General features: G+C 35.0%; 3 protein-coding genes across 4 annotated transcripts in view; 1 reads left to right on the forward strand and 2 right to left on the reverse strand.

Annotated features, from left to right (window-relative positions):
- Positions 1-2,046: 2,046 nt before the first annotated feature.
- On the reverse strand, positions 2,047-6,667 carry LOC107741000 (uncharacterized). The gene is made up of 11 exons (XM_016553575.1): positions 6,551-6,667; positions 5,967-6,464; positions 5,751-5,870; positions 5,508-5,630; positions 5,142-5,380; positions 4,055-4,198; positions 3,687-3,904; positions 3,295-3,562; positions 3,051-3,211; positions 2,607-2,845; positions 2,047-2,505 (listed from the first exon to the last, which is right to left on the reverse strand). Exons 1-11 carry the CDS (start codon positions 6,552-6,554, stop codon positions 2,240-2,242), a joined length of 2,280 nt encoding a protein of 759 aa, XP_016409061.1. The 5' UTR covers positions 6,555-6,667; the 3' UTR covers positions 2,047-2,239.
- A 5,668-nt stretch (positions 6,668-12,335) lies between these two features.
- LOC107740985 (type I inositol 1,4,5-trisphosphate 5-phosphatase-like) overlaps positions 12,336-19,249 on the reverse strand; it is a 32,778-nt gene continuing 25,864 nt past the window's right edge. For both annotated transcript variants that reach the window (XM_016553554.1, XM_016553553.1), the window contains one exon: positions 12,336-12,346. The gene's annotated coding sequence lies outside the window, so the exon portion shown is untranslated. The remainder of the gene's footprint in view (positions 12,347-19,249) is intronic.
- LOC107740986 (homeobox protein Nkx-6.3-like) lies at positions 12,549-14,914 on the forward strand. The gene is made up of 3 exons (XM_016553555.1): positions 12,549-12,966; positions 14,240-14,409; positions 14,678-14,914. Exons 1-3 carry the CDS (start codon positions 12,549-12,551, stop codon positions 14,912-14,914), a joined length of 825 nt encoding a protein of 274 aa, XP_016409041.1.

Genomic DNA, 19,249 nt, shown 5'->3' on the forward strand with positions numbered 1-19,249 from the left:
CATCGTGACGTAGACATGTGGGGGCGTGTTAGAACGAGCCGTTTTAGGTAGGTGTGGCTGACTCTTAACTTTTATAAAGAATATCTCTTTGGATTTGAGACTTTAGTCTTTACAACTTTACAGATCTTCTTTATGCACCAAGAGCTTGTAACACTCCACAGAGTAAGGAAAAATTGAAATCGCATCATATGACCCCTTTAATTTACAACCTAATTGCCATATGAGAATATGCCTTATTGAAACATCAACATCACTAAACTTATTCAGTCTAGAACTCTGGTTTAATATATGTTGCCTGGGGGAAAAACAGTTTTATCTACATTAACACTTTTTGCACATAAGGTCTGCATTCCGGAAGCCATCATGTATGTATGTATGTATATATATATATGTGTGTGTGTGTGTGTGTTTGCAATTCCGTGTTGTTTGAAGGACACTAGCTACTCCATATAGACATACTTTTAAATAGAGTAATTTTGTTTCATCTATTACCTTTTTATTAAGCATATATAATTGCAATAATAAAGCTGTCAGTACCCTGCAAATAAATTATCAGAATATTTTCTTATTTTTGTAGTTTCAAACTTTTTGAACCTTGAAATTTTGCAATTCAGACCTTTTTAACTTTGAACTTTTGCACCAATTATGACTGTCCACAATAAAACATGTAAGAAAGTATTTATTCCATGTAAGTGAACAGATTTAGAAATGAATCATCTCATTCTGGGAATTGCACAGGATGCAGATCCAAAGTAGGCTACTGTACATTAAAGATGTTTCATCCTGTTGGAAATTTACTGAAATAATTGCCTCGAAAAGTTCTGAAGTACTAGGCTACTGATTTCGTAGGTCATTACATGCCCAAATCTTATGGATTCTGAATTTGCTTTTGGGAAAAAGAAATATAATTCTCTTTCAAAATGTGGTGTTTTCTATGGTAAATAGCCTATTTCTGAATTAATCTTTACTTGTTTTATGTTAGGCTATATATACAGGTGCATCTCAATAAATTAGAATGTCGTGGAAAAGTTCATTTATTTCAGTAATTCAACTCAAATTGTGAAACTCGTGTATTAAATAAATTCAATGCACACAGACTGAAGTAGTTTAAGTCTTTGGTTCTTTTAATTGTGATGATTTTGGCAATCATCACAATTAAAAGAACCAAAGACTTAAACTACTTCAGTCTGTGTGCATTGAATTTATTTAATACACGAGTTTCACAATTTGAGTTGAATTACTGAAATAAATGAACTTTTCCACGACATTCTAATTTATTGAGATGCACCTGTATATATTCAATTTAAATCAATCGATGTCATAAATCCCATGACATACAGCAGTAACCAGGTAACCAGCTTATTGATTACACTTATATTTACTTATATTACACTCTGTAGTGTAGACATTTCGAGGAAGTCATGTGACAGTTTATCTTTATTAGTTTACGTTGTCACGTGAGCCGCTTGAAAGAGCAGAAAATAGTTTGCCAACCAGTCATTTTCCTATAGCAAGAGCTACAGTAGGGCTGGCGTTACTGAGCGGGATGTGGATAGCAGTGGATACGAGAAACCATCCTCCGCGGCTCTGCCATTGGAGAAAACATAACGGTCAGCTTGGATCACGTGTGCCACATTACAGCTTTGACAGTCACTCGCGGTTTGTGGATACCATAGAAATGAGTAGGTGCTGTAATTCTATCCATCTCAAAATTGTTCGACGTCTCTAACAAAACAGGTTGTAAACTCTCTGTTTCACTCTGAAATAAATATTTTAATGGAAAACACGTTAAAGATTAGATAATAAGCCGTTTCCAGTTTATTCAGCGTACCGAAGCATTCTTTGACAGGGTAAGTAAGTAAGTAAGCAAAAAAGCGAAACCAAAGCACAGCTCAGAAAACGATATGGTAGACCGTGTTACTGCATAGGTCTGTCAGGTAAAACAGGTTTACAGAATAATGATTGATAGATAGGTCCTATTCTCTTCGATCTGTAAACTGTCGTAAATGTAACACGTTTAAATGGAACATTACAAATATAAAATATAAATATATTGTATATATTACAAATATAAAAAAAATTATCTGGCATAGAATGCAAAATATATTTATGTCAAAAATATACAGTAAGTGCATAAGTGCTTTCTTCTTAAGTAATGAAATAAATAATGAAATAAAGCTTATAAATATACATAATTATGGATGTGACCGTGTACATTATAATAAAGAATTATATACATTTATGTTCTCCCAAAAACAGCTGAGTCTCTGATCGCTCTCAGGAGCATCCTGTAAAGTTCCACTTCATCTTTTACAACCCTGGGCAGGAACAATCCCATCATGCACGTGTTAGCAAACGGTAGACGGCATCCACGCTGCTCTGGTTGGTAGAAGTGAATGCTGGGCTTCGGGGAGAACCCAAGTGGTGGGACTTCACCCGCTCCAGTTATGAAAGCCAAAATTTCCTCAAATTGCAAATCGTTTTGTGGAGCTTTTGGTTTTTTATCTGTTGAGGGAAAATTACAAGCTCAAGTCCAAACGAATTGACAATTACAAGCACAATGATGCACCATTATTCACAGTTCATTTAATAACTAGGAAACTTACCTTCAATCATCCTAAGTACCAGTTCCCAGTTGTGTATAGTCTCTTCCTCAGCCTCCCTCTTCTTGGTCCCTGATTTACTCCAGTGGATTTGGAACAGGTCTCTAAATGTGCTTCTGGAAAGGGGCTCATGCATGTTGGTAAAGATGGGCAAAAACTCAACCCAGTGAGTTCTTACCATATCCCAGAACTGTCCATAAGCATTCAGTCCCTTTGTGAACTGATGAATCATATTTGATGTTCTGCAAAAATTAACACAGGCTGTTAAATGTCCATTTTTGTACTTAAGCAACACAACACATTACTAAATATTAACTCAATCAATCAGACCATATAGAGGACCAGAACTAACTGTCAAATGAGTGTTACTTTGATAAAAACATAGTAACTTTTTTCATTTAAATGAGTGATAGTCAAATCAATAAGAATAACTTCAGTTTTATATACCTCAGATATATGTAGTGTCGAACTGCAAAGGAGTAAATCTTTGGCACATCTTGAATGGAAATTTCACGTCTGTATATTCCAGGGAAACCACATTCACAGATCCAGTCACCCTGCTCTGTCTGCAGCCTCTGGAGATCTGCCATCGTTTTGCATGATGAAATCTAAAAGCAAGATAAAATGATTAGAGATCTTCCAGTTAAAGAAGGGCGAAGATCAATGGATTGATAAAGAAATGGAGAGAAACCTTTTGTAGTTTGTCCTGAATGTCAGCATCTGGTATTAGGTGCCAGTCAAAGTCTACCAGTTGACATTCCTGGGTGCACATCAGCTGGTACAGGCAGGGGTCAAGAGACTTGAGTCCTGGGCCGCCATGAGCCACAGACCACGCAATCAGCTTCCCCGCCAACTCATACTTGTGTTCCTCCAAGGCCATCTGGTCATAGGTGAAGAACAAGTGTCCAGGCTGCCCCTCAAAGATGCCCAGCGAGCTCTGCACCTCCATCATCAAGATTCTGAGGCAGAGGTAAAGGAGAAACCACAGATGTGAAACAAAACTGTGACCTTACTAGTCATGTTTGAGAACTGTTCTTTTACTTCTTGTAAAAGAATATTTATTCTTGTTTGTAAGAAGAATACCTGAAAAACTCTCTCCGTGGACCTCCACAGTCAAGGGCTTCCTCACCAACAAATGTCACGAGAGGGATTTTGGTCCAAGGGAAATTAGAGTTGGAAACAGAATTTTCTTTAGCACTCTGCAGCACCTTGTTACGAGAAACCAATACTGAAACATGCTCGCTGCTACTGAGATGCATGTGCTGGAACTCTCTGAGCAAAGAGCTAAAGTCCATGTCCTCCTGTTGAAGAGAAGTGAATCATGCTTTATGCTGCCTTTCTGCAATGTCAATGTTATACTCCAGTTTAAGGTGTGTGTAAATTTGTGTGTATTTATTATGTATATAATAATCATGTAAAATAATATGTAAGATTATCATAAATATTATTACCATTGAAGAGTTTCGGCTTGAATCTGAAAGAAAACTGCTGGTTGAAGTCAACCGGTGCCTCTGTTGTGCAGGAACAGGTGGAGGAGAACGTGATTGTGTGAAAGCATTTGCATTCACGAATGATGATAATGTGTGCGTGATCATCTGTGAAAAAGAAATAGCACAGTTTAATTGTTTGGTATTGTCAAGTAAATGTCAACTAGCAGGTTCAGTTGCAAAAAAGTGCCCTTTCAGTTGCAAAAGAATTTTCCCTTTAAACATTCACCCAGTGGCGGCTCGTCGGGGGAGGCAGGGGAGGCACAGCTTCCCCAAAATTTTGAGGTGAAAATGGGGGGGGGGCGATTTAATGTTAATAAAATTCACAATTAATTTAAGTTCATATCTCAGCACCTGTATTTTTTGTTTGTAGTTTCACAGCTGTAATACCATAACATGTTACTGAAGTTGGAAAGCGACGCTTTTCTATCGCGAATGTGCCGAATCTGCTGATGTAATTACAACCCGCTGAGGAGTGTTGAGAAAAGAAACCTCATAGGGGAGGCTAGCCTCCCTTCTAGTATATCAACCAATCATCATAGAGACGTAAATTACGTGATATTAGTTTGAACGTCTGCCGCTGCGCTGATAATGTACCAAGTACTTATGAGTAGCGATAATGAATATTTGATCGCCAACAGATTTATCAAGCTATCATTCAAACAGTATATATACAAATTAAAAATAAAGGGAGAACACGCCTAAGCTGGATACAGGCTAACGTTACAGCAGTCGGCTCTTTTAACAGACAGATAAGAAGGGATGGATGTTTGCTTCAAGTGATAGGCCAGGTAAGTGAAATTATATTATCTTGCTGTATGTGTGTCGTTTTCTTTACGTTTTCTGACTAAAAGCAACCAAAAAGCCATTTTAAAGTGGTTAAGCAAATAATAATAATAATCGGCGGGGATCCCCAGACCAATACAATTAGTGTGCCTCCTCTATTTTAAAACCCACGAGCCGCCACTGCATTCACCTTAGTTTTTAGTGGCACTTCCACAGTATTTACGAACTGATTAAATTAAAAGTAAATAAGAATGTTCTACTATACCTCATTTAGAACAATGTCTGTCTTAGGAACTATATAAAGTATGTTGTCAGCCAGCTCCTTTTTTATTTTCTTCAGAGTGTTTGCATGTAATCTGCAAAGTCGTCCATGCTTATCAGCCTTCGCAAACTGGAAACCAATCACATCCAGGTCGACCAAAGGATATCTGGAGCAAATTAACTGTTTCAGCTCTTGCCAAGTCCAGTGTAGATCTACCCGTCTTGACGCCTGAACAGGTACGCCTAGAATGCGAACAGAGAAAACATAAGATTCCCAACTGGTGTTCATTTTAGCACAAAGTTATGAGTACCATAGAGAACTGTCAATGCTGGTGATGTATTTTAAGCTGAAAGGGGCCAGATAATGTACCTAAACCAGCTCTTGTGAGTTCTGAACATTCTCGGGGGCTTGGGATGGTCGTCTGGTTGGCATACTGTACAAGGAAGAGACTCGCTTTCCAGTAAGATGACGTTTTCTGGACCTTTCTGGTTTCTAAGTATAATGGAATCAAGGTCAATAATATCAGTACACCGGGTGCTAAAACTACAAAGACAAAAGTTGTTTGATAGATGATTCATGTTTGATCTCAGTGTCTTAAGAAAACATTATCACCTGTTTTATGGTTATAGCTATGCTCTTCCTCTGATGTTTGTCGCTCAACTGCTCTCACTAGCCAGTTGATGACAGATGTACTGTCTACCGGGCATGATGTTCGATTGCCCCTCCTTGATCCTACAGCACATTCAACATTTTTACAAAAGATTTGATATTTTTAAACCGATTCACGTAGCAATTGACAATTGAAATGAGTTATTTTCTCACACTTACTCAGAAGGCGGACGGCGCTTGTGCTCCCGTACAGATCAATGAAAACCCACAGCGGATTATTCAGGTTCAGTCCTTCTGCTTTGAGGTAATATTTCTCCCCACCTATCTCTTGAACAATAACCATGCCTGCATAGTTTATCCAGAACTGAAGCTGTACACCACACCTACACAAGTCCTCAGGCACTGGCACAACACAGTATCCCCGTGTGTTCCTGAGGTATGGTATTGAGGCAGGTGGTAAACTGTTTCTCTGTGGGCAGAAGCTGGTGAAACCCACACGAAGAGCTCCATCCCACAACGAGGTGCGGTCCTCAATACGTATACACAGCTTTTCATCCACCTTTACAGTGCGGCTGAGAAACGCCAAACCGTTCATAAAGGACGAGGTGTCTCTGGACGCGAGTTGTCCTTCTTGGCTGAGGGTCACGTGTTGGCCTGTCAGGTCCACACTGAAAGTCATCGGACCCAGACATCGACTGCCACACATGCGATCGTGCTCTAAAATGATACAAATGAATCGCACAGTGAGTCTGACAAACCAGTAAACCTACAGTATATAGAGACACTTTTTGTGTTATACTCACTCATTGCTGGTCTGTCTTTGCTTCATGAAATGGCACTGATGTTCAAGATGGTAAATGCAACTAAAACCGAATTGTGTTACTCCCGCTTTTATCGTCCAAGCACTTCTGAGAGCAGAGCACAAAAGCCTGTTTGACAAGTTGCTCTGGCTGAATGAAAAGTTAAAAGAAGAAAAAGGGGACGAGCTTATGTGCAGGAGCAGAGTGAGGGAAATTACTGGCTGACTGATGTTTCTGGATTTTCCATACAACGAATTATATTATAAGATGTGTGTGTTTTTTTTTTTTAATTGCATGGTAAGCCAATCCTGATTCAAATGAAGTGTGTCTTTGTGTTCAAGTTTCTTTTTCTAAGAAATGTGCTACCTGAGAATTAGGTGGAGTAAAACTTGTTGAGATCATCACATCACATTTTACTCCTAAATGAAATGATAATATATTTAACTTGGTCTTCCAGTTTTGTGGACATTCACAAAAAAAAAAAAAAAACAGTCACTAGTCAGGTGGATATAATTACACAGAAATTTGAAAGGCCACACAACATTTGACCACTGGATTGACAAAATAATTTCAGTTTTATCAAGTGTTTTCTTAGCAATTCAACATTACATCAACTACTGATGAACACGTTCATTTTTATTTGAGTTATGAGTACCCCATGAGTATTTTGAAATAAATATTTGAATAATTAGGTATCACATTTGCATGTTTGCAGTTCTCTGACATTGGTTAATGGTCACATGACAGGCAGGTAAACAAATAAAATATTTATCTTTTTTAGTATGTGTTTTATTTTGATTTATGTTATTTTAAAATGATTTATTTACATTTTACATTTTTATGATTTAATTAATTATTTGCTTTTTATTAAACTCACAAACCCCCTGCAGTTCCTTTATGAACCCCAGTATAGGAAATAATAATGATAATATAATGCAAAGTTTAATGCACTTTAAGTTGTCAATAACAACGAATGGAATATATTTTCTTTTTCTTTGCATTTTTATATCAATATGGTACAAGATTATCCAATTCAATTGAAATCTACATTTTACATTTGGAATTTAAAGGTAAATTGTATATGAAAATCTCAACTATAAATCTTATATATAAAAATAAATAACTTATATTTATACTTGTAAATATACTGTATAAATAGGCTATTTTAAAGCTCTAGTATGCCCAAACAACTCGGATTCATCTCTGGTTCATCATTGTTGTTCATACTTGTCTATGAAATGTAGATAGACATGCATATTAGCATAACTCTGTCAAAATCTCCACCCTTTAGAGGAAACAGGCATGTCTGCTTCTGACTGTTGACATGACTGGAAAGCACCTGGTTTCTAGTTGAATATAAAGACAATGCACCACAATTTGTAACCTCAGGGATGATGAAATGTATGGCTGTAACACAGCACTATAATCAACATGGTCATTTAATGCATTTCTTAAAGCATAAATTATTAAAACTACATAATGTTTGTTATATCAATGTCATATTATTTGTGTAATATTGTTTGGGATTTTTTAAACTTTCACATAATGAACAAAGGTCTAAAGGAGTTGAGTTCTTTGGAAAATGTACTATTTTGCTATTTACTGCAATACTTCAAGACACGTGCTGGAGAACAACAAAGACAGTCAGCTTTTGATTAACCAGTGAGATCATTTTTGTTTTGCAGATCAGTGTCCTGAAAAGAGGCAAACAAGTTTCTAAATCAAGCTACAATAGACAGCTTACAGAAAAATAACTTTGTAATACTGATGAGACAAGGCATGTGGCGAATAGTGCCATGACTGCTTTTTAAGAAAACAAACTAAATGTTGTAGTATCCTTGTGATGTTTGAGGGTCTCAAGCATGCAAATGGATCTAATGCTGAGATATAAGATCTCCCATCAAAATGGGATGCAGGGACAATAATTCTTATGTAAAATAATGTAAAAATGTGGAAGATTTAAGATAAATAAAAAGTATGAATTAATTTATTACAGTAAAATAATAAAATGGTTTAAATGAGTTCCCAGATGTTCAGATTTAATTATATATATACTTTTTTGATTATATAAAATATCTTATTTTTTCTTTATTTTTTTTTAATCATTTTTTAATGTAGTATTAATATGTTATGATCTATTAAATATACATTTACCAAAATGCCATCCTGTAATACCTGAAACACTTTTACTATATTTTTTATGGTCAATTTCCATAGTGCCACACCCCCCACCCTTTTTTTTTTGTTGTAGAATTTCCATTTTACTGCAATACTTTTTTTTCTGAAATCATCACAAACCTAGAAAGAGCAGGTCGTCATTTCAAAAGCTCCTGCAGATCCAGAGCCCATCCCAGTTTTCTTTTCTGTACAGACAGGTATGTGGCAAGAACACTGTCATAACGAAAGCAAAAGTATGAGTCCAGCTGATCTTACATGACATCTCAAAAGAATTTGACTTTTGTTTTCTTTCAACATCTGTTTACTAGTTTTTAAAACTTCAGCAGACATTAACATTCATGAATCAAGCAATTAACACACTAACAAAAACAAAAAGAACCAAATAAAAAATTAAATCTCAAATGAATAAGAAACCAATTAATGTTCTGTATAGCATTGGTTCTGTAAAATGTTTTCATTGTTATCACATCATCTCATCTTTCATCTGCGAAACAATGCAGTGTATCAACGGGACTGATGAAACGTGCGGAAACTGATCAAGTAAACAATGATGAAACATGCCTGACATAATGAACGAGATCTACCTTTTGTCAACGCAGCAGGTCAGTTCAGCGAACTATATATTTAATACATCAATAACTGCTGTGGACTGTAGGAGACTTCAGATGACAAGCTCACTACCTATTTTTGTATTTTATGTGATATTTCAGTTTTTCTTTTTTAATAAATCTGCAAAAATGTCAACAATTCTGTGTTTTTCTGTCAATATGGGGTGCTGTGTGTACATTAATGAGGAAAAAAAATTAACTTAAATGATTTTAGCAAATGGCTGCAATATAACAAAGAGTGAAAAATTTAAGGGGGTCTGAATACTTTCCGTACCCACTGTATATCAATATATGTGGAATACCCAGAAGACATTTGCCTAAATATACAACCTGAGCAGACTGCAATACAGCAACCCACAATGCACTGCGCTTCGAACCCTCCAAGCTTGACGAATGAACCGAATGTCAAATTATCAGTCACAATTTTTGCACTTATTTATTTTTCAGTCAATCATTAAGACGCTTTTACACAAAACTGCATATAAAAAACTGTAAAATAACCAGGCGCCACTAACTGAAATAAATGTAATGTGGCAACAAATGCAGTATAATGCCGTTTTTGCAGAAAGGTTTATCACTGCATACTTGGAAAAAAAGTCAAGTGTCAGCTTACATGGAAACTGTGACTGCAGAAATCTGCAGAAAACAGATTTCCACAGAAATTGAATTCTTGCCTTCTCCACCAAAGGATGTCAAAACGTGTATAATTATCAGCTTTTAACACATTTATTTCATTCCTTTCTCCAGAATAATGGAAAAGTTCTGTACAAACCTTTTACTTCTTTACTTTGAAATTTGTCTTATGAAGAACTTGCAACAGCTTTCTGCAAACATATGGCAAAAAACAAGCATTTACAAAACTAAAAATACCCATAGAAAGCCCAGATGAATAGATAGTGCTGGGATGAAGAAACCCACTGATCACCGTCACGTGTAAACAAGAATGTAATTGTTTGACCTAAAACGTCCCTTTACTCCTAAGTTAACGTAATACTACATTATAATATGAAGCCCCAAAGTGAACAGATAGGCTGGTTTCACTTTCTATTAAATGTCTTAATACAAAGTCAAGTTCAGGTTGAGACAAGTTCAGCAGCTTGCTTTGCCTGCTGATGACAGACTTGCTGTTGTTTTTTGAGCATTGACAATCCTAGATTGATCTTTGTATACGACATCTGCCAGAGATGAAACAGTACAGCAAGACATGAAATAAAAGTACCTGCACATATTGGCCATACTGGCATTAGGACACATTACTTTACATTTGTAATGTTTTTTAATTTTTTTTATTACACGCTTTCATTACTCATGCTTGGTCTTTTGTCTTAATGCACTTAATAGGGGATTGTCAATAGGACTTTCATATAGGAAGATTGTTGATCTGACATCGTGGCGATCATCTATCACCCTCTACAAAGGAAATCAGATTAAAGCAACTCAAACAATAAAACCCAGCTGGGGAATTTTGTCATTTAATGCCAGTTTTTCTTTATAAAAACCTAAAAGTTGCTGGAAGAGGTTTTCAATTTTTTATGGAATTTTAATGCATTATAGCAGGATTTCCCTAACTTGGGGTTTGAGCTGATGAAAGGCTAATAATTAATTAAATTATTAAAATGTAAAATTAAAAGAATTTTAAAATAAAATGTAAATAAAACACTTTCTAAAAAAATACATCTTTTGTTTTCCTGCATGCCAAGTGACCATTCGACAACATCAGAGAACCATGAACATGCGAATGTGTTGATAAATTATTATGAATTAATTATTATATTAATATAAAATCTTAGTGGGGTATGTCAAGAAAAGTCAGTGGGGTTTGGCTGACTAAAAAAAGTTTGGGAATCCTTGCATTATAGAAACCATCAAATATGGTGAGTATACTGTGAGTATAAATAATTGTTTTTTAATATTTATTATTATATTTTATTGTATTTTTACTTTAAGGTGTAATTTTTTTCTAATATATACATTTCTAATATATAAATTTTCATTAAAACTATTAAATTTCAGCTTTTTTAATATAACGGTCATATATTTCAATATGACCTTCACTAAAATTACCATGTTTTTTTTTTTTTTTAAGATTTTTTTTTTCTAACATATCAACCTTTTTTATACCTCATAGAAGAAAAAAAACATACACCATGCTTGTGTCAAGAAATTAAGGAATTTATGCATGAACCTAGACATAATCAATAGCTCAGTACAAACAGTAATTGTAAAACCCTTCTTGTCCTGGACAGAATATCAAACAGTCTTAAGTCCAGAAAGTCAAGGACAATGTCTAAGGTCAGGTCTCAAAAAAGGAGTTTTCATTGCTGTCAATCCTTTACACTTATTACATGACATATTACATCCTACTGTCTTTACATTACCTTTGTGTACATAGATAAGAAATTGCCTAAAAACCACCTCTATACGAATGAAATTAAATTCATGATAAAATCATGCTATTAACTAAGAGAAAGGGGGATTTTGCACTTGTCCGTCTGGTACTAATAAATGGCAAAGAAAAAAATCTGTCAGACATGGTCACCAAAGCAGATCTTCTCAAATGCAATCATAATGAAGGAAAAGACAACGTAATACATTCCCAGTGACCATTACAAGATGACAAAAATCCCATTTCCCTGTGTTACGCTTGCTAGCTGCTCCTCCACAGCCACGGCAGACGCCCCATTAAAAAGCAACTTATTCTCACCCAGACTTTTTAAAAAACGATTAATCTGTTGACAACCAATCAAAGGCTGTCCTGCTGCGAACAGACCAATGAGGAGACCAGGCACGTCGAGCGCTCAACCAATCAAGGCAGGCCATTCTAATTCTGTCCATCATTATGAAGAAAGTGCCACAGCGGTCTAAGGTGCATCTTATTTATGACCTGCAGCCAGAGAGCCAGTGGTGGGACATTTGTCTGTGAAAGTGAGAGTGGCGCTTGGTGTTCACTTTTGGGATCCAGCATCCATTATGGACTAGTTAAAGAGTTGAGAAGAGGAAGTAAAAACACAGGCTCTTACCTGATCTTTGAGACATTTCCGGGGTGATGTGAGGACCACACTGAGCCCTGGAAATACTCCAACAGAAAGTTGTCAGGTTGTGTTGAACTGGACTAGACCCTTCGGAGTACTTGATGTCAGGACCTTGGTAAGAAATCAGTCTTGAATCGCCATCATCGTCGTCTTGGGAAGCAGAAGAAGTGCACACTGGTGTCCATGGAGTCCAATATTTCAGGATCCTTCCTCTTCAACAACAGCTTGAACCAGTTCCCCTCAGACATCAAGGCCCCGGTGTGCCAGTACTCCATTCCCAACTCCTTCTACAAGCTCGGCCCCGCCAACATCAACTCTCAGCTCCAGGCCGGCACGCTGCATGGCATCAGCGACATCCTGAGTCGATCCCTGGTGGGCGGCCCGGGAACCCCTGCGCTACTGTCCGGGTACCCCTCCATGGGTGGCTTCGGGACGGCCGTGCCCAGTCCAGGGGTGTATTATAACCGGGATTACACCCCATCGGGACTGAGCAGTTTCCCTAAACCCGGAGTCGAATGTTCGGGTCTGAAGGGTAAAGGCAGCAGCTGCTGGGTGGACGGAGGGTACGAGTGGAGAGGAGCCAGACAGCAGTGTCCCAACAGTAAGTCTGTGCAATATGTGTGTTTGATTTGGAGCATTACGTGTGATGAGATATTGACATTCACCACACTAATTTACTACATTTTGTAAATTGTTTGAATAAGAATATCAAACAGGAGAAAAACCATTAAAAAGTTTTCCAATTACATTGTATTTAAGGACTCGACTTGATAAACCTTGATTAGGTGGAATATCAGTCCAGTCAAAATACCTAAATACATTAATAATATCAGTCAGTCTGATATTATTGATGTATATACAATTGACTGTATATTATGTAAAGTTAAATACAATTTAACTTTTTTCAGTACAGTGTATAATAATTTAACTATTTAATAAAACAATCATTTAATGAAAAAAAAAACTTCATCTTAATAAACAGTTCATTATTTTTATGCTTTCAGTGGAAATGTTAAAAAGATTTAACAAATCAGTGTGATATTATTATATACATCTTACTGTATATGATGTAAATTAAATTTAAATGAATGGTTGTGGAGAATATTTCTAATTACTTTTTTTTTACAGTAAATAAAAAGATTTAATGCAAAAAAGTCATCCTTTTAAAACAGTTCATTATTTTAAGTTTTGTAAAATATAAATAAATTATATAAAATATTCTTTAAATATATTAAAATTATTGTGTATAAAATATAATAAATATTCATAACATAACAAAATTAAACAATTTGACATTTTCCATAGAAATTTGTTGACTTAAAAGTAAAACTTTAAATTCTTCTATATAAACCCAGATGTTTCTTTTATTTATTTTTTATTAAAGATCAATTAATATAATTATTTTTTCATCCATTAGTTTAAGTTGTAAAAGTGTTTCTAACATGAAATGTAGGCCTAAATGACAACGTAAATGCTAATTCAATTATTTACTTATTTGTTTCCATTTGACCAATTTATGCTTCATCCATTTTATCATTTGATGGATTGAAGTTACAGGGCAAAATAGAAAAAAGAAATTAAGTGGGATAAAATGAGGACTTCAGATGCAAAAACCTCCAAGTCCGTCTGAGATTTTTTCTTTTAAATGAGCATTTTTATCAGGCTCCTATGTGATTTCACTTTAATAGCAATCAAAATGTTATTAGTCATTTACTGAATGCCTTTGTCCAATGTTATTTTGATAGGAGCCTGATTAAAATGCTTGTTTAAAAGAAAAATCCCAGAGGACTTAAAGGTTTTTGCACCTGAATTCTTCAAATGTGTCAGAAGATACAGGACTAGCTGTGATACACAGTCTTGTGTTTTCTCTGTAGATGGCGGGCATCACACTGAGACTGTGGGGAAAAAGAAGCACACCAGACCCACATTCAGTGGGCACCAGATCTTCGCTCTGGAGAAAACCTTCGAGCAGACCAAGTACCTGGCAGGACCAGAGAGAGCCAGACTGGCATACTCACTAGGCATGACTGAGTCACAAGTTAAAGTAAGATAACATACTAGTCATTTAACGTTTTTTTAATAGGTTTGCATATGTGCATTATTCAATAGCTGTAAAACATACCAGGGTAACTGTTGATTGGTGTAGCCTAACTTTGCTAAAGTTGTTGGGAAGCTGAACATAAATAGGTGCTGTTTACATTACTAACATTTTCAAACTTTGGTTATAAGAATGCATTTATTTTAACGATCTGTAATGAGTTTTAACAGCACCTAGCTGCGTGTTTCTGACGCGACATTGTGATTCCTCTCAGGTTTGGTTCCAGAACCGGCGCACAAAATGGCGGAAGAAGAGCGCTACGGACTCGGAGCCCAGCTCCACACAGGCCTCGCGGGGGGAGAGCGGAGGAGACGGCTCGGAAAACGAGGTGGAGGACGAGGAGTACAACAAACCGCTGGACCCCGACACAGACGACGAGAAGATCCGACAGCTGCTGCGCAAACACCGCAGAGCTTTCTCAGTACTGCGCCTGGGACCGCATCACATCTGAGGAGAACTCACGCGAATTCAAACCAATAGACGAGAGGCCTCAAATTATACAGATACACCGTAATATATAGCCGTTATCGGTAACACTTTCAATGAAGTCTATTGAACGTTTTCACCAAGGAAAAAGATACTGAAAAGTTGTCAAATTAAATTTTTTTAGGTTTTTACTAGTACAAGTGTAAACAGTAAAAAAAATATTAACTAGCCTACATAACAATTGATGAAATGGCAAAATAAAAATGTAAAAGGTAACAAACTACAAAATGTTTTGGGCAGTGGATATTAGTACATTTATGCAAAAAAAAAAATCTAAGCTATAAATTTATTGTCAAATTGCCCCTAGAAAAAAAAATTTGAGAAAATTTTTTTTTAGGTTTTTACTAGTACAAGTGTAAACAGTAAAAAAAAAATGAACTAGCCTACATAACAATTGATGAAATGGCAAAATAAAAATGTAAAAGGTAACAAACTACAAAATGTTTTGGGCAGTGGATATTAGTACATTTATGCAAAAAAAAAAATCTAAGCTATAAATTTATTGTCAAATTGCCCCTAGAAAAAAAAATTTGAGAAAACACCTAGACTAGAGATTATGCTCATTGTAATACAAATGTAAATACTGAACTATTGATGATGATTCATTCTGTAAAATATTATAACATTTAATAAATAACACTTGTTATTGATTGTGTGTTACAAAAAATATATAACTATGAAAAACCTTTATAATTTATTATAGTGAAACTGGTGACAGCATTTACAAGAACAGAATTGACAGATTGTGCATTAAGGGATTACGAAAACATTCAAGTTGCATTATTTAAAGACTTCATAGAAAGTGTTACTTTCTAACACATTACTTTATAATGTGTTACATTATAAATGCTCATGATAAAACTGATCCAGTTATAACAAACAGATCCAGTAAATGCAAGCAGATACATAAATTAATGAATGAACTGCATTCTCACTCTCTTTATGTCATTTTGTCACTGTAGATGTACAGTCTTCCAAAATGGATGATTATGAAATGTGTTTATGTTAGTCCTTACAATGGTTCAATTTGTCCAGCAATATCAGAGTTCACAGACAGGCATGTCTCGTTTAGCAAATGAAGTCAGCTGTCATCCTCATTTGGTCTGTCGTTTACAAGCATTTCATGTTGTGCGAGTGAAGTTAAGCTAACCTGCAGCTCTCTCAGTCCATAAATCCAGTAGGGGTTCAGAATCAGATCGGGATTACTAATAAAACAGCATGTTTTCAATTATGCCATACAAGCACTGCAAAGAGATAATATTATTTATTGAGTTTTAAAAACTCTTGAAGACAGGGTAGATAGATATTCCCCCAATAATTACATAAATTCAGTTATACATAGCAAATACAGTCAAATGTCAACATCTAAAAGGCATATAACATATGATCTGTAAATGAATTATGATGAAAATGCCCAATAAATTACTGTTTTGAACGTTGAGTTTGTGCTGTTATGTTGAAATCTGTTCAACATTATACTTTTTGATAAAACTGATCCAGTTATAACAAACAGATCCAGTAAATGCAAGCAGATACATAAATTAATGAATGAACTGCATTCTCACTCTCTTTATGTCATTTTGTCACTGTAGATGTACAGTCTTCCTTCTTTTTTTCTTCCAAAATGGATGATTATGAAATGTGTTTATGTTAGTCCTTACAATGGTTCAATTTGTCCAGCAATAGCAGAGTTCACAGACAGGCATGTCTCGTTTAGCAAATGAAGTCAGCTGTCATCCTCATTTGGTCTGTCGTTTACAAGCATTTCATGTTGTGCGAGTGAAGTTAAGCTAACCTGCAGCTCTCTCAGTCCATAAATCCAGTAGGGGTTCAGAATCAGATCGGGATTACTAATAAAACAGCATGTTTTCAATTATGCCATACAAGCACTGCAAAGAGATAATATTATTTATTGAGTTTTAAAAACTCTTGAAGACAGGGTAGATAGATATTCCCCCAATAATTACATAAATTCAGTTATACATAGCAAATACAGTCAAATGTCAACATCTAAAAGGCATATAACATATGATCTGTAAATGAATTATGATGAAAATGCCCAATAAATTACTGTTTTGAACGTTGAGTTTGTGCTGTTATGTTGAAATCTGTTCAACATCATACTTTTTTTTTAGTAAAAAACGTTTTTAAGAGGTGAACATTTTTAAGGGTATTTTGTTAAGTTAATGCTCAACTTGCAAAAAAAAAAAATAAAAATGACATTTTATAGTAAATTAAAAAAGAAAACGGCTATTTTAAATTTGACTAATATTTCACAATGATTTTACTGTATTATTGATTATATAAATGCAGCTATGGTGAGCATAAGAGATTTCTTTCAAAATTATTTTAAAACTCTTACCGAACCCAAACTAAAATAGTGTTCTTATATTTAATACAATTTTACAGTAATAAATAAAGCCACAACTCACATTGCTTTCATCATCTTTATCACAATTAATAGGAAGTTACATTTCAAGCTAATGCCTTAAAGTTAATGCTTAACCTGTTGAAGAGGCTGTGTGAACTGTCAGTGAATGTTAAACCTACTCTGATAATTCTACAGCAAATCAGCAGGCGCTCCATATGAAGTGGTCATTGTCAGTTTGATGAATCTCATTTAACTAATGGCTCCTTTGAGATCAGATGTCTACAGGCAGACATTAGTCAGATCTCAGATCCTTTCATCTAAATCAGAGAGCAGATGGTGGGAGGGTGAGTGTGTGTTTGCTGAGCATCTGTTTGTTATGGACACTGCATTGGATCTTAACTGCACACCTCAATTAAATAGACTCATAATGATAATGACTTTGGATTGATCAATTAATGTGAACTGAGTCGATGTGAAACAACTGACCAAACACTCATTAATGGATCTTCTCTGTTGCAATGTGTCAAAAAATATCAAGACAAACTCAATATATGTGACCCTGGAGCACAAAACCGGTCTTAAGTCGCTGGGGTATATTTGTAGCAATAGCCAACAATACATTGTATGGGTCAAAATAATTGATTTTTCTTTTATGCCAAAAATCATTAGGATATTAAGTAAAGATCATGTTCCATGAAGATATTTTGTAAATTTCCTACTGTAAATATATTAAAACTTAATTTTTGATTAGTAATATGCATTGCTAAGAACTTCATTTGGACAACTTTAAAGGCGATTTTCTCAATATTTTGATTTTTTTGCACCCTCAGATTCCAGATTTTCAAATAGTTGTATCTCGACCAAATATTGTCCTATCCTAACAAACCATACATCAATGGAAAGCTCACGTATTCATCTTTCAGATGATGTATACATCTCAATTTCAAAAAATTTACCCTTATGACTGGTTTTGTGGTCACATATCAGGATTCATTATCATCAATTTTTATTTTAATAAAATTATCATTCTTCTTACTATGCAGTACAATTTCTTGACCCCGGTATGTTAGTAAGGTTTCTTTTTTTAATAAATTAATACTTTTATTCAGCAAGGATTAATTAAATTTATCAAAAGTGTCAGTAAAGACATTTATAATGTTACAAAAGATTTATCTTTCAAATAAATGCTGCTCAGATATGCATATAATATGCAAATCCGCATATTAGAATGATTTCTGAAGGATCATGTGACACTGAAGACTGGAGTAATGATGCTGAAAATACAGTTTTGATCACAGGAATAAATTACATGTTAAAATATATTCAAATAGAAAATAACTATTTTAAACTGTTGTAATATTCCGAAATATCTGCTTTTATTGTATTTTTGATCAAATAAATGTAGCCTTGGCGAGCATAAGAGTCTTCTTTTAAAAACATGAATAAATCTTACCGACTTGTTGAACAGTAGTGTGTTCATATATTTAATAAAATATTAATAAATACAATCACAACTAAAATACATCATAATTTCAATATTTTAGTTTGAATAGATGTTACTATTTGTTTACCCAATTTAAATATTCATTTATTCTATTAATGTATCTGTTAACAAACAACGCAACCTCTCAGTTGATGAATATATACATTTTATTAGGAAATAAGACATATTAATAAGACGCAAATAAGACGTATATATTTAAGAAAAACATTCATGCCGCAGAAGGTACAGTACAGTAAGAGGGTCTTTCTTTAGACTGTTTCAGGCCAGTCCAACATTCAGCAGCACGTGAGGTACGGCTAAAGTAAATGCACTGCAGCTATCTTACTGCATTTTACATCCGTTACAACAGATCTACCAAACACAAGGTTTGTCACAAGTCACAAAATGGGGAAAAAAACAAATATTTGGCACAGTGTGTCAATCAC

The sequence above is a fragment of the Sinocyclocheilus rhinocerous genome, unplaced genomic scaffold, assembly GCF_001515625.1.
Source record: "Sinocyclocheilus rhinocerous isolate Xijiao unplaced genomic scaffold, SAMN03320098_v1.1 scaffold1548, whole genome shotgun sequence".
NCBI classification, from domain to species: Eukaryota; Metazoa; Chordata; class Actinopteri; order Cypriniformes; family Cyprinidae; genus Sinocyclocheilus; species Sinocyclocheilus rhinocerous.

Excerpts from the sequence above, each read along its gene's own strand:
- LOC107741000 (XM_016553575.1), bottom strand. Across the intron at positions 3,212-3,294 it reads TTCAGGACAAACTACAAAAG|ATTTCATCATGCAAAACGAT; the intron begins GTTTCTCTCCAT and ends TCTTGCTTTTAG. Across the intron at positions 2,846-3,050 it reads CGACACTACATATATCTGAG|AACATCAAATATGATTCATC; the intron begins GTATATAAAACT and ends TAATTTTTGCAG.
- LOC107740986 (XM_016553555.1), top strand. The coding sequence starts at position 12,549 with ATGGAGTCCAATATTTCAGGATCCTTCCTCTTCAACAACAGCTTGAAC. Across the intron at positions 12,967-14,239 it reads CAGACAGCAGTGTCCCAACA|ATGGCGGGCATCACACTGAG; the intron begins GTAAGTCTGTGC and ends TTTTCTCTGTAG. Across the intron at positions 14,410-14,677 it reads TGACTGAGTCACAAGTTAAA|GTTTGGTTCCAGAACCGGCG; the intron begins GTAAGATAACAT and ends GATTCCTCTCAG.